A 25,992-nucleotide genomic window follows, 5' to 3' on the forward strand; every position below is an offset into this window, starting at 1 on the left:
GGGTCATTTCCCAGTTCACACTGAGAAGCTATTTTTGAGGAGAGCTGCCCATATACATCAGTGGAGAAATCCAAGATTGTAAAGTAGCTGGGATTGATCAAATGTGTCCACCAACAGCACACACACGCTCAAGGGGGGGGGAGAGTTCTTAATGTTTCCAAATTCATAGTATTAAACATGCTTTAAAAATACCCACTAATGCCAATGCAAAATTCAAACGAGATGCAATCCATTGTCCCCAAATTGCAAGGGTTGTCACTAGAAGAGAGTAGCTCGTGATAGACCTGCAGTGTAACTCACACTGAATACTGCAGCTCAGGCTACGAGTGGTTTGCAGCCATGCTGCAGTGTTGTCCAGAGGTTATTAAACCCCTTATTGAAGTTTGGGCTGAAGCTGAAAGAGTAATTTAAAGCTATGCTGCAGTGTTATCAGTTGCCTTTCCCCCCATGTTGCAGGTTAGGCTTGGAGAGCAGTATACAAAAACCCTGCAGTGTAGCTTACTGTTATACCCCCATCAAGGGATGGAGAACTGTACTGAGGCAGGGTAGCTTATAGCAGCTCTCTATGCTATATTCATTGTTAATACACTACGGCAGGGGTCGGCAAACTACGGTACCCAGGCTGGATCAGGCCCGCCAGGGTTCTAAATACGGCCTGCCTGGCCATTTAAGAACCCGCCCTGAAGCCGAGATTCCCGGCGATGGTGACTGGAGGAAGAGGCTGAGTGGTGGTGGCTCTGCCAATCAAACGCTGTGCCTGGTTTACCTCTGCGTGGCACAGTGACTTCTGCCAATCAAACGCTGCACTGATGTATACCAGGTGCAGCATTTGACTGGCTGAGCCGTCACTGCTCAGCCTCTTCCATCGCCGCCGCCCTGATGCTCCTGTGGCTGCTGCCACTCTGCGTCCCTATGAGCAGGGCGGCAGCGGCGTTCCTGGAGGAGGACAGCTGGCCCGGGCTAGGGCTTGGTGGGGCCACCACTGCCACGCTCCCATTGGCGGCCAATGTGGCAGTGGAGGATGATGGGGCCAGTAGCGAAGTGGCCCAGGCGGCAGCCTTCACCTATGGGGAGCAGGAGGACGAAAGGGCAGTAACGCTTGCACAGGGCGGCAGCTGCAGGTGAGGCACCAGCTTGTCCTTGTCTCCGTCTCCATGCTCCTTGAGCAGGCCCCCGGCTTCCAAGGCACCCAGCTCCCGCAAGTGCACCAGCCCACTCTCTGAAGCTTCCCGTATGGCCCCCAGCATTGCCCAAGGGACAGTGAACCGGCCCCCTGTTTAAAAGGTCTGAGGACCCCTGCGCTACGGCATTTTGTTGTGACGTCTTGCTTCTATGTACTACTACCAAACTGTTTCCTTGATGCTGGTCCTTATGTAAACAAAATGGTACCATCCACACACAAGGGGGAATGTTTCAGCAGGTTCAGGGGGACCCGAGTTTTGCTGAAAGACTGGAAAAAAATTAGGAAGAAGAAGCCCCTGCCAAGGAACCCAATGAAGACTCAGCATTCACAGCAGCCATGAAATGCTGATTGACTATTTTTGGGGGGGGATAATAATAATACCCCTTATTAATGATAGCTCTTTTTTCTCTTCTGAGAGAAGGAATAATAGGAGGGGGCGTTATTTCTTTTGTTTGTTACTATGTTATGTATTTTTTTCTGTTTTTATATTGTAAACTGCCTTGTGACCTTCAGATGAAGGGTGGTATAGAAATTTATTAAATTTATTAAATATAAACAAACAGGACAGCTTCCGCTAAATTCTTGTAGTTTGCCTGCTTTGACTGTACAGTATAGGTATATTTATATCTCCCATTTCTCCCATCATGGAATGGGTGTATGTAGAATTCCCAGGTGGTCTTTTATTCAGGCACTACCAGAACGATGCAGCCTCGTTAATTTTAAGTTGTCAATTAGTTCTTCCTTTCCTTTCTTGTCAATTAGTTCTGAAGCACATCCTTTATCACCTCTGTGTGAGAAGATTCACTGCTTCTGACCAGTGGTTCAGGTGTGAGAATCTTTCTCAGTATTTTCTGCAGTGAATTCACTTCATTTCTTTGTCCTCCTTCAGTAATACTGTAGTTTGGTTCCTTTGTCACTTAATGTTCCTTTTCACTCTTGCTAGCCTCCTTCTGAGTTATTTTAAGAAAAGTTTATTATCTGTTCTTACCAGTTTTATAGCAACTTGCACAAATTCCTCCTGTGCCTTATCAGTTTATATTGGTTTTTCCAGAGTCTCTGCTTTTCTTTTTAAATTCCCATTTGGACAAGACTTCTGCATTTTTAAAGGAAGCATTCTTGCCTTTAAAAACAAGACTTTCCAAAAAAAAAAACAAAAAAAAAAAAAACAAGACTTTCCGTAGTGGTGCTATTGAAACATATAGACTTGGCCATATAATCAACTCCTAAGAAAATGTTTTAGAAAACCTCTAAATTTTCTGAACTTATTTTACCCTTTTAGTTTCCTTATTTTAAATCTTGCATTTTTGAAATCTTATCTTTTGAAACTAGTTATGATGATTTTAGAATTCCCTGGCAATTCTTTGAGCATGTTTCTCTTGAACTTGATAATGTTGCAGTCTGTTCAGGTAAGAGATGTAGCAGCAAATGTAACATTGCCATTTTATGGAACGGGTATGTAGGAAAAGTGTTGGAATATACATTTTCCCTTTTGTACCCGCCTGCTTCAACTGGAGGGTACCAGATGCCAGGTAGCCTGACATTTAGAGATTTTTTTCAACTGGGTTTGCATGGTGAAAGGGAGGATAAGAGAAGCTGTATTGATGATGGATCAGAACACATTTGAATCCAGCATGTTTGTATCTTTTGAGCTATCTCAAAATGACTTGTCTCCAAAGCTGAGCCTCTTAGATGTGGATGAAGGACTTTTGCACACCATAATAACACATGGACAACTTGTGACAAAGTTGTAACTTGTGTTGCTTTCATATTAAGTGCAGCTTGGAGTTTTATGGAATTTTTAAAGTGTGATTTATTTCTGCCCCTGCTTTTTGGTTTTATAGAATACCTTGATAATACCTTCTATTTATATATGAATAAGGGTTGACTCTCACATTACCTGGTTACCTGTGGGCTGCAAGCCATGTGTAATCCTTAACCAGGTTTCTTGTGACCCTGATTCATGCCTCATGCAGAGATGGTATGGCATCAACTAAGTTTTACTCAATGTAGAGCCATTTAAACAAATGAACATGGCTATTTAATTTAACTGGGTCTACTCTGAGTAAAAGAGTACCACCCAGAGAGTGTGGGGGAGAGAGGGGGGGTGGCACAGAGAAAGGAAGTGGTATTTAGTCCTGAAATGCTGCAAGCTCTGCCCTCCATTGAATGCAGCTCCTGTTGATTTTTCCCATGAGTCAAAAGCCCTTCATTGGAAAAAGAGTCCCCATCGTGTTGCACACACTGTTGAGGTTGTTTAGGTCTACAGAAAGCAAACCATGTGGCTGATCTAAATAGGTGGTGTGCTTTTTGTTCCTTGTAACCCAAAGTTCACACACATACCTTGTGTGTTCCATTCCCTTGATGCCACAAATTGTGTGTGTGTGTGTGTGTGTAAGTGTGTAAGGGTCTATGGATATTGCAACAGTGAGAATATTTAGCTCTCATTGAAACTGGCGTCTGCTTCGCCTGGCATGAAATTTCCCCCTTGCTGCCTGCAGAGCATGTTCCTTTGAGAATGGAATGATGCATTGCAGTGTGCATTGGGGCAGGCAGGGGTGGAGTTGAAAAGAGATGATTGCCAGGAAAGGCAAGATCTGCCTCCTTCCTTTGCAGCTTATTGACTATTCTCCATGTCTGGGTCATACTGCTCTGTGAGTGATGGTAGGAGTGAACCAGTTTTCAATTTCTGTTAACATGGGAGTGACTTACAGGAACCCTCTATAAATGAAATTCATGATGTGGGAAAATTCTAACATGGTTAATCTACCATCTTAATCACAATAACATGATCTCAGTTTAACTTAATTCCATTTACATGTCTCATGTTTGCTCATAACTGGGTGTAAAAATAATTTTAACCAGGGTTATTAAATCAGTGGTACCAGAATTACTGGGCTTAAGTGAATACACAAATTAGGGCAAATATGAGCTAAAATACTGAACAGAATTTTTGCTGTCTTGTTTGTTATTTGGGGATAGGTTCTATACCAGTAGAGCAAAGACTTTCTGCTGAAGCCACGTGGACTTCAAGGGGAGCCAGAATTGACACTTAATCTGACATCTATATTCACTCTTACTCCTACAAAAGCTATAAAGTTGTTTTTCTCCACTGCTTGCTACCTTCAAACTCTTGGAAGCACTTGCATGGGAACAAACACTTTTTCCAACCCCATTTAGCAATTTAATCTGCCAGCAAGGACTATTTTTCAACAGCTGCCACTATTAGAGGTGATACATTTAGATAGAAACCTAAAAAAGAAAGTGGCAGAATGTGTGTGTAAAGTCAGTCTGTTGTAAGAGAAAAACTTCCCTCTATCATACTGATTCAAATAAATGTTGCAGGAAGAATATTAAATTTTTACCTTTTTGAGGTTACTCTGGCCAGGAATTAGGAAATTCCCTAACACTGTTGGGGTACTTAAGGGGTCTTAATAAAGAGTTCCGCAGAAGAATTGACCCAAGTGCAGATCTCCTGCCTTTATCCCTGTATGTTTGACACCACACTTTGAAATTATATCTTCATCAGAATTATTATTTTAATCTGCTGTTTGTCTTAGCCAAGTGAACTTGCTGGGCTAGGGGTGGAGTTACTCTCTTGATACTTGCCTTTAACATGTTATACCTCTTGCAGAGTTGGAAAGAAATCTATTGGCATTGCTAAAGTCAATTTAAAAATTCAGTTGAATGAAAGAACGGAACAGAAAATACACCTTTGACCCATATTTTCTTTCTAATTACATTGCTGTTTAGAAATCATGACAACTCCAGGAAAAGAGAACTTCCGACTGAAGAGCTATAAAAACAAGTCTCTGAATCCTGATGAAATGCGCCGCCGGCGTGAGGAAGAGGGCCTCCAACTACGGAAGCAGAAACGAGAGGAGCAGGTACACTCCTCTATAGGCAATGAAAATGAGAAATCCCATATTGAAATGCAGGATCTCTTGGCTCGGTTGTTACCCAACTTTGGATGGGCAGGGGAGTAGGGTATAACATTTTAGAGCGTGAAACTTAATTTTTGCAAATTTACTTTTGCAAATTTATTCAGTGAGGGGTCTTAAAAATACGTTTTTGTGTGTGAGGAATTCAAACCTGCTGTTATTTTTGTGATTGGACAACATTTAGCTTAATAAACCTACGTTTGAATAAAAAGCACGTGTTTCCCTGGATAAAACATCCTACTAAGCATAGCGTTACTTTGTAATCCTAAAACAACAATAGAAAGTAATGACATCAATTAAAAATAAATTTAAACAAGTTTCATCAAGTCTTGCTTTGAATCATTCTTGGACATCAGCCGCCAACTTGCTTCTGCCTCTGATGTAGCCTTCGGGATTCTCATGTGTATACACTCTGCCTCCTGCCTCTGTTCCTTGTTTCACACACTTCTGTATAGACTGAGCATGACAAGGCCACTGTGGAACCTCCATAGGCTCATTGATGAACTGACTGGCTTCTGCTGTAGTAAGACTATTCCAAAGGAGGCTACCCTGTCAGACCAGTCTATCAGCTCCAACAGAGACGAAACACAGAGGTTGATGGAAGCTGTCTTCCTTGGACGTGCATAAAGATCTCCCAGTGTGTCGTCATCTCCGTTCCTCAAGTCCGCAATATTTTGGACACCAGCTCTCCTTTCGTCACTATTATCTGAGCACAAGAGTGTCTGGACTATCATTTCTCTGAATGCATACCATGCTGAACACTGGGTGGTTGGCAAAACCGCATCCACTACAGCCTTATTTTGCAGCCTAACTCGCCACAGCTGAAACAAGATGTGGTGTGGACCTTCCCCCCAAGAGTGTTTTACTTTGACGTTGTGTGATGTAGTGTGTCGGATTAGGACATGGGAGACCAGGAATTCACTGATCTGTGGCCCCACTTATGATTTCTATATATTGTTTAATAAATCATTATCTTTGGTTATATTGTAGAATGTAGAAACAGTGTTAGTTGTAACTCTGTAATTTCTCTCCATATCTCTCTTCAGTTGTTTAAACGTAGAAATGTTGCTACAGCTGATGAAGAAGCAGAAGAGGAAGTTATGTCAGATGGCGGATTCCATGAAACCCAAATGAATAACATGGAAATGACTTCTGTAAGTGGAGCAAAGACTTGACAACTCCATTCAGTTTGCTTTTCCTGTAGTGCCAACTGTGATTTCTAAGGCTGCAATCTCAAAACACATTTCTCTGGAAAGATGTTTATCTACGATCACTTGGACATGCCTAACTTGTGTATGTTTTGAAGCTGAAAGTGCCCTGTAAAATACTTGTTAAGGGAGCATTCTAGACTTTGCCCCTGCCTGTGGGACTTTGCAGAGCAGTAGGGCCATTGCCACATACACAGCCTTGTTGCTCATGAGGGCCAGGGTAGAAAGTGAATCTTATGCAGTTTTCAGGCCTAGGTTAGGCACCATGCCATCACATGATGGCATTGGAATCGGCTTAGGATCCAGTGTTTCAGGGCTTTCAGTTCACCCCTGTTGGCAGGGATCCTGCCAGTGTCCTCCTGGCAGGCAGAAGCAGGAGGTCAGCACTGATGACTGTTGGGAGGCACCTTAGCCAGGAAAGCTGGGCTGACAGTCACTTCCACTCATTCCAACCCCTGGTCTGGAGTAAGGGGTGTTTGAATTGTTCAGCCCATCCAGTAGCAAATGGTGCCTCTTTTCCACTTCCTTCAAGCAGTTTGCAAACCAGTGGGTATGAAAAAAATTAATACAGTGGTACCCCGCTAGACGAATGCCTCGCAAGACGAAAAACTCGCTAGACGAAGGCATTCGTCTAGCGGAAGGCTGCCCCGCAAGACGAAAAAGTCTATGGGGCTGCCTCGCAAGACGAAAAATTTTCGTCTTTTTTTTTTTTTTTTCGTTTTGCGGAGCGCGGCTGTCATTGCCGCTCCGCAAGACGAAAAACCCGCTAGACAAAAATTTTCGCAGAACGAATTATTTTCGTCTAGCGGGGCACCACTGTAACGATGGGAAAAGTCAGTTCTTAGGGCTTTTTAGTGCCAACCAGATTCAGTTTCTTAAGTTTGGTGTCATTACCTTGCAATGTGAATGCATAGATAACTTTGATAAATTTGGGACTGGGCTAGGTATAATCACATAATTAGGGATTTCAAAGGTGGTTTTTGTTAAATAGCTGGTGTGGGGGGAATCAAATCATGACCTCGCCATGGGGGGAGCTGCTTTAACCTTTTGCCCCTGCCACGCTATCTCCTGCTCCTATTTTCAGTGGTAGTTTTGAGAAGGAACTTCTCTGGCTGGATTTTAAACAGGAAAGTGTATTTTAGATACTCTTACTCCCTTCTGCATTTGCACTTGGAGTTGCATTCATTGCATTTATTCTTTATATTAAGTATTTGCCCTTGAATTTGAGGCAAAGGTAACAATATTTTTCCTTTGTCATTGCAGAGTGCAGTGATCACATCTGATATGACTGAGATGATTTTCTCCAATAGTCCAGAACAGCAGCTCTCAGCTACCCAGAAATTCCGAAAACTTCTCTCGAAAGGTGAGTGCTAGAGGTACAGTGGTACCTCGCAAGACGAATGCCTCGCTAGACGAAAAACTCACTAGATGAAAGGTATTCACTAATGAAAGGGTGACTCGCAAGACGAATTTCCCTATGGCCGTGACTCGCAAAACGAAAACATTTTGCGGTTGTTTTTTTTGTCAGACCGCGCTTCCTCCGACCGTGCTTCGCAAGACGAAATTTCCTCTATACGACAGCACTTGCGGAACGAATTAATTTCGTCTTGCGAGGCACCACTGTAGTTATGAAAAAGCTCAGCTTCTGTTCCTGTTTGCATCCCAATATGCATTATTGCCACTAACTTTTCTGTAACCCCCTGAACCCCCTATTTGTCCTTTCCTCACCAGTAGCATTTAAGTACTACTATTGCAAGTTTCCAACAGTCTTTCCTGTTTCCATCACAACCAGCCAATCCCACCCCCAACAGCTGGGGTCAGTGGGACAAGTGGAGCCAGGGCGTGGTTGGGAGATCTGGAAATACTTTGACTGTTTGCAGTTGGCTATTTTATTCTGTGTTGCTGTTTTTTTTACCTTCTTGTTTTATGTACCCTTTTGTGTTTTATGTCATATTTCGCCTTGTTCGTTGTTTGGGCATCACTGTGTGCGAAGGTGGAATAGGTGGGGTTATATACAAATAACCAGTAAACACATCACTGCCTTCCTGCTCACTTCAGCATGGAGACTGCAGCCACTGAGCAGCTGCCCTCCTCTCCCTGTGCAGTCTTGGATCCAGGATGTTATTAGAAGAGGGAGGGAACAATGCATGGTGGGTTGCATGGGTGGAGCCTCTCAAAACTGATGTTAGACAGGTGGTGCCTGTACTACAACCCCTTTCCCCAATTCTCCTTTGTTATGTAAGGGTTTTAGGGATAGTGGTGCTTCTAATCTTGTCATTAGGTAGCAGGTGGTGCTGTGGTTTCACTGAGCCCCTTGGGCTTGTCGATCAGAAGGTCGGCGGTTCGAATCCCCTCAACGGGGTGAGCTCCCATTGCTTCGTCCCAGCTCCTGCCAACCTAGCAATTCGAAAACATGCCAGTGCAAGTAGATAAATAGGTACTGCTATGGTGGGAAGGTGAACGGTATTTCCGTGTGCTCTGGTTTCTGTCACAGTGTTCTGTTGTGCCAGAAGCGGTTTTGTCATGACCCGGAAAGCTGTCTGTGGACAAATGCCAGCTCCCTCGGCCTGAAAGCAAGATGAGCACTGCAACCCCATAGTCGCCTTTGAGTGGACTTAACCATCCAGGGGTCCTTTACCTTTACCTAATCTTGTCATTAAACTTTGGGACCTGTGGCTTTGGAACAGTTAAGTGGGGCGGCTGAAGTCCTAGGGTATCAGTTAAATTAATAAAACAATAAATGACTGTTACCTGTTTCTAAATGGGAAATGTCACATTGCAGGCATGAAAAACCCAAGTACAGTAGTACTTCAGGTTACATACGCTTCAGGTTACATACTCCGCTAACCCAGAAATAATGCTTCAGGTTAAGAACTTTGCTTCAGGATAAGAACAGAAATCGTGCTCTGGCGGCGCAGTGGCAGCGGGAGGTCCCATTAGCTAAAGTGGTGCTTCAGGTTAAGAACAATTTCAGGTTAAGAACGGACCTCCGGAACGAATTAAGTTCTTAACCCGAGGTACCACTGTATAAGAATGGAGGGCGTAGAAGATTGCATGTAAAGCAATAATATCAGTTGTCCAAGGCATTCAGTTGTGTAAGAACATAGCTTCACTTAAAAGGGTGGAAAAACCTACTCTGGTATCTTTGTGTTTTCAATAGAACCGAATCCTCCTATAGATGAGGTCATCAGTACACCAGGAGTAGTGCCCAGGTTTGTAGAGTTCCTCAAACGGAAAGAAAACTGCACTTTACAGGTATGTGTGTTCCGTTCCTCAATTTTATAGAATAGACTTTGATAATTAAAGTAAAAAAAGAGGTGGAGTTTTCTTAAGTAAAGGCGTGTGGGCTCTTGCAATAAATGCTGTCTATCCTAAAGGACTCATTCAATTTAACCTTGGGAGTTAATTAGAAAATATCCTTGAAATTACATCAAGATTGAGGAGAAGATGGCCTGCTATAGACTTATCTTCAGCCTTTACAGGTCAGAGTTCCAGCAGTGCCGCCTTCCATGATATTTTTGACTGTAAGAAGGTCAAGAAAGTCAATTCACTCCCTCTCCCAACTCCTGGTTGTCAATTTTTCTTTTCCGGTGGACACTCCTGGGGCCCTGCCCTCTCCGGGCTGTTTTTTGTTTGTTTTTAAGAGGGGTGCTCTCTTTGGGTTCCAGTTGTCTCAGAGTTGACCATTGGAGTGAACAAGTGGGATTAATAACATCTGTTCAGGGACCTGTTTCCTCCGTGCAAGACCTTTGCTTCCCCCCCCCCCCAAATTAACATTCTTTGGCTACTGGACACACTTTGCCTTCATTGGGTTGTTATGCAGTGTTTTTTTTGCCTTAGGTTTGTATTTTTTAAAAGAGCCTTTTGTACTTCTGTGAACTTCAGGAGTTTCCCGGTGTGTGCTAATACCTCCCTCTCGTTTCTTAGTGGATCCAGTTTGGCCCATTTCTGTTGGCACTCTCTACCTTGAGTTCACAGTTAGAGGGAGTGGTGATGATATTACAAATGGCTGAGAGTGACTCGCCTAAGGCTTAAGCAGTGAGCTCATGAAAGAGGCCAGAATCAAATTCCAGGTCTCTCTTAGCCATCATTTTACATCAGTTTGAGTTGCCTTTATAAAATGTACCCAGGGAAAGTAAATTTAAGTGCCTTCAAGGTTAGCTTTCGCGTTTCTTTGCATTTAGTTAACTTAAAAAAAAAAAGTCCAGGGGAAAATATATTTTTTTATGTTGAAGCAATTTAGGATATGATCCCTTCAAATTATGACCCAACAAAGCTCTTCAGTTTATAATATCAGGAGAAAAATAGGTACACATTTGACTCTGCTGTTACCTCTACACCCTATATTAAGAACATAGGCCACTAGTCCAGCATTCTGTTCTCACAGTAGCCTTCCTGTTAGAGGCATACGCTATTCTTCTGCACACACTTTTTAATGAATGCTAATTGCAGCATATCTGTCTGATAATGCGGTTTTATTTACAGAATTGTGTATTATATAGAAAGCAAATGAGCAGAATGTTAGTGGGAGGAAAGCTGATTAAAGTGTCTGCTAGATGGCTTGTGCTTGTTGCCACCTCTGACCAAGTGCATGGCATGGCAACTACCCCAAGCTAGTGTAGATGTCTAGTTCAAGCATCATGTCGTAGACAAACAGCTGCTGAAGAATGGCTTCCTCTGTCTCCTGTTCCAGTTTGAAGCTGCCTGGGTGCTGACTAACATTGCCTCCGGAAATTCCCTTCAGACTCGGATTGTGATCCAAGCAGGAGCTGTTCCTATATTCATAGAGCTACTCAGCTCAGAATTTGAAGATGTGCAAGAACAGGTTAGTGTCTCAATAGGCAAGATAGCATAGAGGCTGCTGTGTATAGCACACGTCACTGAGTTTCCTCCTATTGCTAGTTTCAAGTCCTCCAGCTGCTGATGCTCATCTGGTTTAAAAAGATGGCGAACAAAAGTCTTACTTGTGAGATGCAGAACCTTTGGCCCATGGACCTAATCCAGGCAACAGGGATGGTTTCTTTTCATCCTCTTCACAAAATGTATTCTGGGTGTATTCTGAATTTTTCCACATGCACTGCAATCAGGAAGAAAATTGCTTGCCACTTTCCAGCTGATCTCATGAGCGTGTGTGTTTGCATGCTCATCCTTCTGATCACAGCGCAGCAGGAGAGGAGGTGTAAACCTCTCTGCTTAGACTCTAGAGCAGCGTCTTGGGGGATTAAAATCAGCCCTCCTGGCTCCTCAGCTGATCAGCATGGATCAGGGGAGGCGTGTGGAGGGCCTGGTTTTCATCCCTGTGGAGCATGCTGCGTGGAGAAGTTTTAAGTGTCACTGAACTGCATTCTGTGATTGGGGTAAAAACAATGCCTCCACTCCTTAACTGATTTGCATGGATCCCAAGGGAAGGGGGAACTGAGCAGAAGGTAGTGTGTTGGTATTATGTGTTTCTGGGTGTAATTTTTGGTGGGTGCACACTTCTGATTCTAGTATATAAATTGTTTAAATACATAAATAAGGGGAAACAGTAACTCTTTAGAACCTCAATGATTCCTATTGCCTCATGTCCAAACAACTCAACTTATCTAGCAAGCTGTGACTTGGCTCAATACAGGTGGGAGCAGTCAGGCTGGCTCATTTCACAGAAATCATTTAGAACAGGGGTTCCCCAAACTTTGGTCTCCAGCTGTTGTTGGACTATCCCTAGCTAGCAGGACCAATGGTCTGGGATGATGGAAATTGTAGTCCAACAGCAGCTGGAGAACCACGTTTGGGAAACCCTGGTTTAGAAGGATAGCGGCACATTTAGCTTCAAAGCTTGCTTTCTAGGAGGGCAAGAGATTTGCCTGTTTGAAGAAACGAAACTTAGAGTCTGGGGCCCCTTCACAGGCGCAAGGTTGGCAACCCTCGAGTTAAGAGGTGTGTTTGCCACCACCACTCTTACTTGCTTTTCCATTTGAAGAAGTAGTAGTAGTAAAAATAACAATAATTTTATTATTTATACCCCACCCATCTGGATGGGTTTCCCCAGCCACCCTGTAGAATATAAAAATATAATAAAATGTCAAACTTTAAAAACTTTCCAATACAGAGCTGCCTTCAGATGTCTTCTAAAAATTTGTAGTTCTTTATCTCCTTGACATCTGATGGGAGGGCATTCCACAGGTAGGGCGCTACCGCCAAGAAGGCCTTCTTCCTGGTTCCCTATCACTTCTTGCAGTGAGGGAACCTCCAGGAGACCTCAGAGGTGGACCTCAGTGTCCAGGCTGAATGATGGAGGTGGAGACACTCCTTGAGGTCCTTCAGGTATACTGGGCTGAGGTGAAAGCTGTCTTGTTTGCCCATATTCTTTTAAGTCTCTTTGAGTATTTTATATTGTTTTATTGATCAGCTGGCATTTTCTGAAGTGAGAAAAGTACGGAAGACTGGTCTTTAGATATTTTAAATAGAATAAAACATATGAATATGATGTTAAGACAATTATTGTTGTTGAGATACAGGACAAAGGGAGGGTTGCACTCTCAGAAAAGTTGATCTAACGGTATCCTATCTTCTTTCTCAGGCTGTTTGGGCCCTTGGCAATATTGCAGGGGACAGTACTATGTGTAGAGATTACGTGCTGGACTGCAACATCTTACCCCCTCTATTGCAGTAAGTTTTCTAGATCGTGTTCAGGTTTATTTGCCAGCAGTGCCCAATAGAATAACCCTGACTGGAGTGGTTTTGTGTGTCTCTGTGTCTGTGTGCATGTGCTCATACAGATGAGCATTGCTGTGTTAGCACAAAAGAATTTGGTGTAATGTGCAAACTATTAGAGACACTTATTGTCTGACTTTACCTAGATAGCTTTGTAGTTTATATTTATTGCTTTAATGTAGTCTGTTGGGAAGAATGCATAGAGAGGAGAAAATATTTCATCATTTGGCTGCCCCCACAAGCAAAAGGTAAGCTTAGGCTGGAGTCCTAATGCCACTAACATAAGAGTAATCCCAACTAAATTTTAGGGACTTACTTCTGAATAAACATAGTTAGGATTGTGTGCATAGGGGGTGTTCCTATACTTGCATTTCTTCCACCGACCTCCATATCTTCTCTCATTAGCAGCAAGTTTTACTCTCCCCACCCCCACGTCATGTGAAATCATGACATTTCCTCCTGAACTTATTGAGAATAAAAAAATACGGTAGTACCTCGGTTTTTGAACATAATCCGTTTCGAAATACCGTTCAAGTTCCAAAACGTTCGAATACCGAAAACACAAAACAGAAATCTCAGTTTACGAGTTCCAAAACGTTTGTCAACACAGACATTCGAAAACCGAGGTACCACTGTAACTATGGGAATTTAACAGGTTTGGTTATTTTATACGCATGATTTCATGTTAGAAAGTAGATACCTGGTAGTTTGTGTTCAGCATCCTCTTCTTCTCATAAGCTTTCTGTTGCAATACTTTTTTTTTTTTTGTATTTTCAGATTGCTTTCCAAACAGAATCGTCTCACCATGACTCGGAATGCTGTGTGGGCACTCTCTAATCTTTGCAGAGGAAAGAATCCTCCCCCAGACTTTGCTAAGGTAGGAAATAAAGTCTGAAAAGCGTTGCCTTTTGTGGATAAGAAAAGGAGTTCACAACATTCCTTTCTGGAGCAGCCTTCTTAAATATCTGCAGGCTTCTAAGGAAACAAAGTTCTCATCTCTAAAAAAAAAGTTTCCTGTCATGTATGCTTCCAGATGGGTGGCTGCTAGAGCTACAAGTAGAATTGCATTCGACTTTCCATCTTGCTTCCTGGAGGTAGATTCTGATGCAGGCTGACCAGACTAGTGGTCATAGTATAGTTGAGTGGGTATCGTATATCCATTTTTAAACATCATTTTTTTCTAGTCAGTCGTTCTTTTTGGTGTCATTTATTTAAGCACGATTGTCAATTGCTATAATGAGTTTTTTTAAGTGTGTTAGGTGTGTTTAATTGTGGAGCTAAATTACTAAAATGATGGGGACCAGAAAGGCAGCATGGTTTTTAATAAATTTAATTAGCACTATAATGTTTTCATTTAATTCTGGTTGTCTGAATATGTGTGTGTATCTCAGGAAAAGTGTTTTAGCACTAATTTTAAAAACTGATTTAAAAATGGACTTGGTAATAAAATGGCACCCACTAGTAAAGTAATACTAAAGGTGGGTCAAAGGGTGAAAGGTTCATTTGCAGCCCATGTCACTGCAGATGTCAAAACCATGACTCATAAAGACGGGAGCACTACATGTGACTGCAAAGATTGTTCTGCTCTCCACTCTTCAAAAATGCTGCATTTCCTATGATCTTGAGAAATGACAGAAGATGCATGAGAGAGAGAGAGAAAAACCACCCACAGGATGACCCTGCCATATAGATTTTCCATACATATTGAATGAGCATTTCCACATTAACAGCGCAGTCCTATGGATGTTTACTTAGAGGTAAGAACTGTTGTGTTCAACAGAGCTTACTCTCAGGTAAATGTGTATAGGTTGCATCCTAGCTGCCTCACGTGGAAACACTCTTAATTGATGCTTGCATGCCTTGGAAGAGACAATGAGATAATCACCTTCTTGGATCTCTTTAAGATTTTCCAAAGATCCTACCAAGATGGGTGCTGTCTTTTATGGTTTCAGGGAGGCAGCAAAAATGATAAGGCAAGCATGTTACCTTGATTTTATTTTTAGTGGAGAGTACATGAAATTTATCCTTACTCACCTGAGACCTGTAAAATTCTTTTTTTTAAAGTATTTTTATTAAAGATTTTCTTGATTTACAAAGGTGTGTGCAATGTCTCTCTCGTATTTTTTCCATGTAACATTTTTACAAATCAGTTTCGGTTGTTGAGACATTAGGAAGAAAAGGGGGAAAGAGTTGGGTGGGATGGGGAGGTGGGTGGGGTGAGGTGACGATGTTTCTATTTTACTTAATATATGTAGGGTTTGGTGTCAGCGTTGTTTGTGTAGGTTCTCTGTTGTTCGCTTGTGCTCCTTTGGCGGTGAGAGAGGTCAGGGTTGGTGTAGGGTGTGATTGTTCAAGACCTGTAGAATTCTGAAACAAAATCTCTTACTTCTCTTAGTGACCAGGTGATGACTGACAGATTTGTGTTCACTTGGGATATTCTGGAGGAAAACAATAACTTCGTTTAGAGTTGTCATTCGATGTAAAGCAACACTCTCTTTGTACATAATAATTATTTAGGTTGTTTTTTTCTCAAACCTGGGTCCCTAGCTGCTGTTGGACTACAACTCCCACCATCCCTAGTTAGCAAGACCAATGGTCAGGGATGATGGGAGTTGTAGTTCAACAACAGCTGGGGGAGCAAAGTTTGAGAAACACTGGTTTAGGTCCTTTGTTGAAAAAAATCTGCTCATAGTAGTAATTGTGATAACAGGCATGCTTATTCCATTGATTTTTTTCACCCCTCTCGTTTCTTTGTAGGTCTCACCCTGTCTGAGTGTGCTGTCATGGCTGCTCTTTGTCAACGACACAGATGTCCTGGCAGATGCATGTTGGGCACTCTCATACTTGTCTGATGGACCCAATGATAAAATCCAGGCTGTGATTGATGCAGGAGTATGTAGGAGACTTGTGGAACTCCTGATGTAAGGACTTTAGATCAAGCAAATTTATTTAATCAAGCAAGTCTATTAAATGTTGTCCTTTTACTTGCCGTCATATCAGGTTGGCCTTAGCTTTTATATCTTGCTGAAAGTTCAGGTGTAAATACATTATTTGGGGTCCAAAGCCACATATTTTGAACCACATTGCAGGAACAGTGGTTATTATGTCCATATTACTTAAAGAAACAAAGGAATAAATGGCATTGCATCCTGGCATCAAGACACAACAGTTGCAACTGAATATTGATCATGTTGTTGTATCTTTTGCAACTTGTAATACTTTTGGAGGGTCATACTTGTACCCTATGGAGCCTGCTCATTCCAGATCAAAAGACGTGACTGTGAAACAAATAACATTTGATTCTGTTAAACTGAAGCCTTTCTTTTTTTCCTTCTTTAGGCATAATGACTACAAAGTGGTATCTCCTGCTTTGCGAGCAGTTGGGAACATTGTTACAGGGGATGATATCCAGACCCAGGTATAAACACTGCTCACTGCAACAACATTTACTGATTCCAATTTTCACCGCAACTGAATAGAAGTAACTTTCAGTCCTCAGTGTTAAGAGGCTTCATAGAGTTGAACATGTATTGTGGGTTATATCCAATGAAAATGTTGCACAAGCAGAACAACTTCTGCTCATACAGTGAAACGTTTCTTTCCTCTCCACCCTCTGTGCACCCCACACATTCCCCTCCAAATCTTTTCTGGGGGTTCTCCCAACACTCTGGAGCAAATTAGGGGGTGGGAGGAGGAGAAGTTCTACTGTGCAAGTAGAACTCATTCTGCCCATGCAATGACTTCATTGGATTCAACCCTTTCCCCCCTAAACTCCCTTGAGGTTTCGTGCCTTGAAATCCTGTGTTCAGAAAGCTACATTGGCTTTATTCCTGGTGTTCTTGGCCTACACTCTCCGTGAAATACTCATGCCTGTGCTTGCTAGTTCTTACTCTCTAGGATACGGCTAAATCTTTAAGACATACATAATTGCTCATGGCATTCTTTAGTATTGTACTTCTCAAAATGTTTGAAGTCGGAGCCTGACCTTCCTCCTCTACAACAGAAAACGTGAGCATATCAATATAGTAAGCTAATAATGTTGTTGATGATGCTAATATAGGTGTATAAATAGGCACTATATAGCCGAATAGAAATTCAGCATAAGAGGAAGGGAAGGAATACATCTCTTCAATGATGCTCCCAGTGATAGTGTGCTGTTCACCTAGTTGTAGCAGGGAAACGTTCTTTCTGGAACCTGCTCAGGAAAAGTGCCAGGACCCACAGTTTGAGAAACACTGTTTGAGCTTGTTGGCTATAGGGTATCTGTGTGTATACTTTTCACTGATTTTTGTAGTGCCTAGGAACCAAGCACTATTTGTGCTACACAACTTTCTTCTTTCAGTTCAGAATCTTGGAATTTTCAAGTCAAGTTCTGAGCATGCACCCTTGCTCAGTGTTAGATTGTAAATCTGTCTTTTGAGCATGGCAGTCTCTGATCGGCTAATATTTTGGGTAGACTTTTTTTGTCTAGTCTTGCATGGTGAGCACCTACATTTGTAAACACATCTTTGTAATGCTCACCAGAATCCGTTCTTCCTCTCCTTTGCTTACAGTTCTCCAGTCAGTTGTGCACCTGCTATACAGTGGCAAAACCCACCCTTTGTATCCTTAATGGGCTGCAAGAGCAAGTCTTGTGAGACTTGTTAAATAAAGTCTAATGATAAACAACCCCTGCTTGCTCTTCTTTGACAAAGCCTGCCACTTCATTGCAGAATAAATTTAAGCTTTCAAAATAATATTTTCCATTCTTTCACGTTTACTTTCTTGCTCACCTTATATTTACAGGGTTAGAGTGTGAGACATCTAGGTTCATTGGTTAGATTCATTAATAAGAAAATGTCTACCTATGCAGTCTTTAACATTATTAACACTTACATTACTTGGAATATCTGCCTCCTCATCAGTGACAGCTTACTTTCCACTAAATCTGAGATGAAAAACGTATTAAGTGCACCTGTCTTCTCCGTCAAGCCCTTCAAACTCTCATGCCCTGCTCAGTATCTGCTCCTGTCATTGATAGTGTTCCTTTTCTGCCTCTTTCAGTTATGTTGTTCCTTCTTTCTCCACTTTTCTTCCCTCTTGATTTTATCTTCGGCCAGACCTGCTGCTATCTTATTCTCCCCTTTACTTCCTTGAGCATTCTGCTTTTTCTCAGCATATTGTTTTGATTTTAGATAAGGAAAAAAAATCTCTTTATTGTGCCTTCCTCGTGTTTGCTTAAGGTAAGTGTGTGCATGGAATTTCAGTCTAAAATCAATCTCTCTTTCCCTTTCCCAGGTAATATTGAATTGTTCAGCTCTGCAGAGTTTACTGCACTTGCTTAGCAGTCCTAAAGAATCAATCAAAAAGGAAGCATGTTGGACAATATCAAACATCACAGCTGGAAACAGAGCACAGATTCAGGTAATGAAGCTGGTTGGCTCAGAGGTTCACTTCCCAACACAAAATCAGATTCTTAGATCTATTGCTGTCCATGCAGACTTTGGCAGAATATTACACACTCTTGCTTGTATCTTGTTCGGCATTTTCAGCAAACCTGTATAAATTCAAGATCAGAACTGGGAAATGTCAGAACTCTAATTTTAACTCTCCTCCCCCAACAAAATATTAGACCAGTTGCAGATAGATGTTCAATACTGTTGAATACAATACAAAACAAACAAACAAACAAAAACCACTGTTGAATCCAGCTTTCCACGATTAGAGTAACCTGCGCCATCCCCTTTTCTGCTGGTTATTTTGTCTAAGCAAAAATATGGGTAATGGCACATGAATCCAAGGGCCGAGTAGCACTCTGTGTCGTATTACTGTGTTGAAGCAAATAATCCTGATTTTTAAATCTGATATTAAGACCTTGTTTATTTTTCAGACTGTCATAGATGCCAATATTTTCCCAGCTCTGATAAGTATATTGCAAACTGCTGAGTTTCGGACAAGAAAAGAAGCAGCTTGGGCTATTACTAATGCAACATCTGGTGGCTCTGCTGAGCAGATCAAGTAAGTGCCAGCAAGGTTTCCAAACAAAGATCTTCACGGCGGAAGGGTTGTGCTGAGAGCTGGTGCTGCAAGTTTCTCTTTTCTCCTGCACTCCTCATTCCCCTTGACCAAAATATGCCTGCTCTATTCACACATATTTTATCATATTTCTGTCAGGAGTGGGGAACCTTTGGTCAGCATCGCCAATGGCCAGAGATTATGCAGTTGTAGCCCAGCAATATCTGGAGATTTCCCACTCCAGTCTACACTATTTTGGTTAGCTTCTTCTAAGGCTTCACTTTCTAGAAGAACTGCCCAGATTCTTCATACCACTGAGTGTTATCCACTGGACATGGGTGAGTGGAACGCTGTTCCTCTCTCTTGAGAACACTTCCTAACATACAACCAGCACCTCTTGGCTCGAGCCGTTTCCATCATACCTTTCAAAGCTGTTTGTGCTTTTGAGGGTGACTTAACCAAGATGCCAGAAGTGGTGCTGGCCACTTTGCCAAACCGAATCCTCTAGTTGTCTTGATTCTCAATCCATTGTGGTTTTCAGGTACCTGGTAGAACTTGGCTGCATCAAACCACTCTGTGACCTCCTTACGGTAATGGACTCGAAGATTGTGCAGGTGGCTCTTAATGGGCTGGAAAACATCCTGAGACTCGGCGAGCAAGAAGCCAGACGAAGTGGAACTGGCATTAACCCATACTGTGCACTCATTGAGGAAGCCTACGGTAAGGGGGTGTGCTGGTGGGTGACATCCATATTAGACTATCCAGATTCTAGCTTTTGCCTCATTTCTCATGGTTCATTATGACCTCAAAGTAAATAGAAATGTTTCCAAGCAAAATTGTACTCTTTCAGTGTCAGATGGGGGGGGGTGCTACTGTACATTTTCTTGCCCATAATTTTCTTTCTAGTATTCTTCCTTTGCAACAACTTCTGATACTTTCTTAGTTGCCTTTAATTTTCCAGTTCAAGTAGCATTTAAGAACATAAGAATAGTCTGCTGGATCAGGCCAGTGGTCCATCTTGTCTACAAGAGCACCCTCCCCTCTCATGGTTTCCAACTGTGGAGGAAGTAGCCATTGATAGCCCTCTCCTCCATGAATTTGTCTTAATTGTCTTCTAAAGCCATCCAAATTGGTGGCCATCACTGCCTCCTGAGGAAGCAACTTCCATAGTTTGACTATACACTGCATGAAGAAGTACTTTCTTATATTTGTCCTAAATCTTCCAACATGCAGTTTCATGGGATGTTCGTGAATTCTTGTGTTACGGGGGGGGGATTCTCTATGTACTTTCTGCATGCCATGCATAATTTTACAGACTTCTATCAGGTCACCTCTTATTTGCCTTTTCTCTAAACTAAAAAGTCCCAAATGCTGTGATCTTTCTTCATATTGGAGCATCTCTACCCCCTTGATCATTTGGGTGCCTTTTTTGGAACATTTTCCAACTTGGTTCATTTCTGCAGAAAATGCTGGATACAAATATAATGGCAGTGCCTCTTTTCAAAATAAAAGCAGGATTTTGGAAATACCTCTACATATCTGTGGTTGCTTACAGTCTGCGGACGTGGGTGGCACTGTGGTCTAAACCACTGAGCCTCTTGGGCTTGCCGATCAGAAGGTTGGTGGTTTGAATGTCTGCGACGGCATGGGCTCCCATTGCTCTGTCCCAGCTCCTGCCAACCTTGCAGTTCGAAAGCAGACCAGTGCAAGTAAATAAATAGGTGCCGCTGTGGCGGGAAGGTTTCCATGCGCTCTGGTTTCCGTCACGGTGTGCCATTGCGCCAGAAATGGTTTAGTCATGCTGGCCACATGACCCAGAAAGCTGTCTGTGGACAAACTCCGGTTCCCTTGGCCTGAAAGTGAGATGAGCACTGCAACCCCATAGTCACCTTTGACTGGACTTAACCTTCCAAGGGTCCTTTACAAACGCAAAAATATAAATATAACCAAAACCTTGCAGTTAGGCTGCAGGCTTAGCTGCTGCACTAGGCAGAACATAAAGATCCTCTTAAGTGCATTTTTGTGGATTACGACATTTGAGGGTTTGCAGAGCATTTTAATATTTCTATACCACATACTCCACTACCTAAGCAGCACCTGCAAAGTCTGAAGTAATGAAGAGGCAGTTGTGGGATGGGATAGCTTCAGTAGCAATGGAAACTTCTGCCTTTAGAATGTTTGTGGGGTCTCAATGGAGTCTCCTGGTTTTTAATTGATGCTCCAGTTCAGCTGGTCTGTTCTGTGTATCTTGCTCTGTCTTTGCCCCACCCCCCTCTCAGCAACATGCACATATAGGGAACCTGTGGCCGTCCAGATATTTGGCAACTCTAGCTACCGTCAGCCCCAACCAGCATGGCAAATGGTATGGGGTGATGCGGAATCCACCAATATCTGGAGAGCCAGAGGTTCTCCATTGTTGACAAAGATGAAACAGTGCAGGTATACCTTCATGTTCAAGAACTGAGGGGTGTTTTTTTCTTGCAGGCCTGGATAAGATTGAATTCCTGCAGAGTCACGAGAACCAAGAAATCTACCAGAAGGCCTTTGATCTGATTGAGCACTACTTCGGGACAGAGGAGGAAGACAGCAGCATTGCCCCACAAGTCGATCTTGGCCAGCAGCAGTACATCTTCCAGCAGTGCGAGGCTCCCATGGAAGGTTTCCAGCTGTGAGGCGCTCCTGTGCACTGCGTTGCACTTGCCCATCCAGCCCTATTGTAGAGCTCTGAGTTGCCCACAGAGTGGTCCTGTTTTCCATAAACCTGTGTGAGCTCATTTGCTTGCTTTGCACACACGCTTCCTTAAAAACACAACTGGAAAACATTTGGCTCTTTGTTGTAGGATGCCACTTCGGTAAGGGCTTACCATAGCTGCTGTGCCCATCGCTCCAGAGCTTGGGCACTTCTGCAAAGATGTCAGTTTTTCCCAATGAAGTACACACTAAAGTGGTGTAATCCTAGATTCTAAAACAAGGGTGGAGTTTCCTTTGTGTGTCTGTGTGTGTGTTGCAGTGTTCTTGCTATCTACAAAGAGGATTCGAGAGACTCTTCCTTTCCAGGCACTCCTTGAGTGCCTGTCTCATTTGAGGCTCACACAGAATTTTGAGTGGTGGTGGTTCTGTGTGTGGCAGCTTGGGCTTCTGTTAATATATATATGTATATGTACTATATATATACATATATGATACACAGAGATACAGGAAGGAGCTCTCTGTTCCCTGCACTTACAGCCGCCAGTGAATAAGCTGCTCCAGGTTCTAGGAACAATGAACAGTTGACAGCAAGCAGGATTCCTATGCTGCCATTTCGACTGCATGGGGTTTGTTCTCTTCTGTCTGCACGAGGAACGGAGCCCATCTCTCTGTACCTCCCTAGGGGCAGCCAGTGCTCTTTTGAAGATGTCCGAAATCATGTCAGGGATAGAGGAACTGTTCCTGTTCATCTACCACAGCATCAATTGGCTCCCTCTACATTCAGACTGAAATCATTTTCAAGTTTCGAAAGTGGTCCTCATTAACATGGTTACTGCTGAGAAATCCACGCTTGAGTTTTTGTAAACGTCTTGGTTGAACAGGGCTGTCTGTAAATCACATTCTGTTGTAAATTCTTGATATGCTAAAATATTGAAGCAAAGAAGATAACTGGCTCCCTGGGCCACCTCTGCTTACGTGGGCTGTAGCTTCTAAGTCAGGCCAGAAAGGGACACCTGGATTCTATAAACTTCACTTAAAGACACATAGAACGCTCTTATGACTAATGAAATCTAAGTTCCGAAATCATCTGCCTAATATTCTTGACTGACACCGCTCATTTAATCCTTAGTACAGCTGATCTCTGGCGAAACGCCATCACTTCAGCTTCCTGCAACAACCAAGGGTGTCGTCGTGCCGTCTCCGTGTGTCTGTAGAATGCTCTTTTGACTAGCACCAAGATGGTGGCTCTCCGATACGCTCGGACTGAAGACATTGGATATGAATGCCAATTGTTTTGAACCTCTTCACCTAGTCCAAGGCCAACCGACTCTGGCAGCATAGTCTTAATTTAACTTGGCATCAGCCATTATCAGCAGTGTTGTTCACTCTTTGTGAATGCATGGATATTGCGGGAGGCTTGCACCCTGTTTCCTAACCAGGCGGCACCTTGAGTCAGTTTGACTTTCCAGGACTTGACCTTCCATTACAAACATTGTGAATACATAATAAATTCTGTTGTCAGAATTGTTTGACAAGATTCTTCATGTTATAATTAACGGAAGAAAACTGACATCGCCTGCAACGAAATATACTTTGTCAACCTATTAGGAGGTATGGTCTCATCAGTGTTCTGTGTGACTGACCCTTCTACTGAACACTTTGTATCTATGTCTGTGCTTTTAGGATGGAAGCTCTCGCAGCTGCCAGTTCTGTCCATTCTTCATCAGCCTCCACCCTCTTAAGTTAACTTCCTTTAGTTTTGTGCTGCTTTATAAAGAAGCATCTTTAGGTTACCATTTCAACTTCAGTTGTTTGTAACTTTAAAATTAGGGCTGGGCTGAGATGGGGGGGGCAGGGATGTGTTTTGCAATAAACTTATTTCCCAATTTGGTTAATGTTCCGGGGGGATTTAAAACCAGGCAAAAAAAGTTGGCCCCCTACTATGAGGGAAGGAATCTATGGCCTCTCTCTGATTCGGCATAGTGGGATCATCATGTAACCAAATCCAGCAGGATTGCTTGGATTGATGTTTAAAGAGAAAAAAAAGGCACCAAAACTGCAGATGGGAGAAAGAATCCACAGTGAACAGGAAGCAAACAATGTACAAGAAAGGTAAGCGAGGTGTGAGAAGAGTAGTTTTATGGAGTGTATTGTGGGCAAGAAATGAAGTACAGTCTGGTTGGTTTGTTCTTTAAATTAGGTGGCTAATCTTTATAACAACCTCAATGTTGCCTTTATATCCCGTAGTAAACCATGTTTCTTTAAGGGTGGTAGCAGCACTGATGAATAGCAATCTTGTTTCAGCTTCCAGATTTTTTTGTGGCTGAGTTTTTTAAAGTGTAAATTACTGATGACATGTCATTTCTATAAGATTTGTTTCAAATCATGTACTTTAATTGATAGTTTTTCGGGGGGAACAGCGAGCTGCATATTTTGTAAGCCAATTTCAGTGAAGGGTGCATGTGATACAGAAATGTCTCACATGCACAAACACTGACAGTGTGTATATGTGTGTGCTTACCTAGAGTATATATGCACATGCACACTCCTCCAATGTGTGTGCTAATGTGTATGTATATATGTATATTTACACACATCCTATATCTTTCTCACACCGAAAGTTTTTCTCCCAAGCTAGTGAGAACGTGGTGCATTGGTGTTCCCGCTAGGAAATAATGAATTCTCTCTTCAAAGGAGTGAATTAAACCATAAATACATAGAAGTGAAATGGAGTGCTGTCTTTTTCTTTCATTTTTAAAAGTAGGGCTAATGTGGTGCTTCTTTCTGTTACCTGGTGTGGTGATGTACATATGCAAATCAGAATATCCTGCACAATCCAAAGTTGAGAGACGGCAGGTATGTGGAAGTTGGGTCGACACTGTGAGATGGAGCTGGCTGTGTAAAAGTTCTGGACAATGAGTTGAAGCGTCAAACCACACTTCCTAAACCTTTGAAGGCTTGCACTAACACAAATATTATTTCAGTGTTGACCTGCTGCTGACCTGGACAAGCAGAACACTGCCTGCATTTTTTGCTGGGGGGGGGGTCAAGGGCAGGAAGGAAATGGATATGAACCTGGCAGAGATCGTGCTTTCTGTTCCTACTAGCCCAGAGCTGGTGTATTGAATGCCTCTGGCAGAGAGACCCCCATTGTTGCATATTGGGTTTAAGGGAGACGGCACCCTCATTCAAATGTGATTTGATTGAAGGAAGCATTTAGGGTCCATACCATAATCTAAAAATCATTTCCCAAAGCTATAGGGTGTACAATAATAGCATGAGAGGATTACTTCCTGTTTACTGGGGGGCAGGCCACAAAAGGTAGGGGGAGAAATGTATTATTTAAAGATACATATTTTGAAACATGTACATTTAGCCCTGTGTTTTGGGTAGTAATTTGGTATACATGTAGCCCAAAACACCTGAATTAGAATGAAAACTATTTCTAGGCTCTATGAAGAACTGAATTTGTATACTGTATTCAGAGATCATGGCGCTCTTCCTTTATTAGAGAAGTTAAAAGTCTCTCAATAGAAATGTGTAGTATGACATACCCCGCAGTGATCAAGGAACTTCGTGGTACCCAGAAAAATGGGATATGGTATACATTATGCCCAAACCAAACTACTGTACTATGAAAGGCTACAGATGACATAATTTTGTAACCCCTAAAGTTGACTGTGAAGTTTGCCTTGTAACAAAAGCCACTGATACGGTATAGACTGAGCAAATGGATCTGCACATGAGCATGTTCCCAAAATGCCCCTGAGTTCTACAGGACAATGTCAATGGTTGGAGCTGGGGGTTCAGTTGAGAAAAACCTGTCCTTGCTTGCCAGAGGCTTCAATTAGCAGGTGCCCCCGTAACACCCCTGAGTGTATGCCAGGCATGGCCAAACTTGGCCCTCCAGCTGTTTTGGGACTACAATTCCCATCTTCCCTGACCACTGGTCCTGTTAGCTAGGAATGATTGGAGTTGTAGTCCCAAAACATTTGGCGGGCCAAATTTGGCCATGCCTGGACTGTATGCCATTACTTTCTCCTATATAAACCAGGTGAGTTCAGATATATTGGCCTTGAAAAATAACATGCTACTGAGAGTAACATCCTCTTCCATAGGAAGTGGGCCTTTTTAATTCTATGCATCTTACATGGTTATTCAATGCATGGAGTTCTCTCCTACCATTTTTATCTTCAGAAGAACTCTGTATCAAGTGGGTTAATGGGCAATTAGTGGCTCGAGGTTTTTCTATAAAATATTTTTGTAGTGGCCATAGTGCACC

At 42.5% G+C, this 25,992-nt stretch overlaps 1 protein-coding gene across 1 annotated transcript in view; it reads left to right on the forward strand.

The window, feature by feature from the left end:
* KPNA1 (karyopherin subunit alpha 1) overlaps positions 1-24,438 on the forward strand; it is a 33,350-nt gene extending 8,912 nt beyond the window's left edge. Inside the window, exons 2-14 of the mRNA XM_033173490.1 lie at positions 4,934-5,067; positions 6,168-6,275; positions 7,593-7,692; positions 9,490-9,584; positions 11,023-11,154; positions 12,892-12,980; positions 13,803-13,902; positions 15,783-15,946; positions 16,365-16,443; positions 18,303-18,428; positions 18,895-19,022; positions 19,561-19,739; positions 21,504-24,438. Coding sequence (XP_033029381.1) covers positions 4,939-5,067; positions 6,168-6,275; positions 7,593-7,692; positions 9,490-9,584; positions 11,023-11,154; positions 12,892-12,980; positions 13,803-13,902; positions 15,783-15,946; positions 16,365-16,443; positions 18,303-18,428; positions 18,895-19,022; positions 19,561-19,739; positions 21,504-21,691 — 1,617 coding nt within the window. The 5' untranslated portion in view covers positions 4,934-4,938 and the 3' untranslated portion in view covers positions 21,692-24,438. The remainder of the gene's footprint in view (positions 1-4,933; positions 5,068-6,167; positions 6,276-7,592; positions 7,693-9,489; positions 9,585-11,022; positions 11,155-12,891; positions 12,981-13,802; positions 13,903-15,782; positions 15,947-16,364; positions 16,444-18,302; positions 18,429-18,894; positions 19,023-19,560; positions 19,740-21,503) is intronic.
* Positions 24,439-25,992: the final 1,554 nt, after the last annotated feature.

This window comes from Lacerta agilis, chromosome 16 (genome assembly GCF_009819535.1).
Source record: "Lacerta agilis isolate rLacAgi1 chromosome 16, rLacAgi1.pri, whole genome shotgun sequence".
Classification (NCBI taxonomy): Eukaryota; Metazoa; Chordata; class Lepidosauria; order Squamata; family Lacertidae; genus Lacerta; species Lacerta agilis.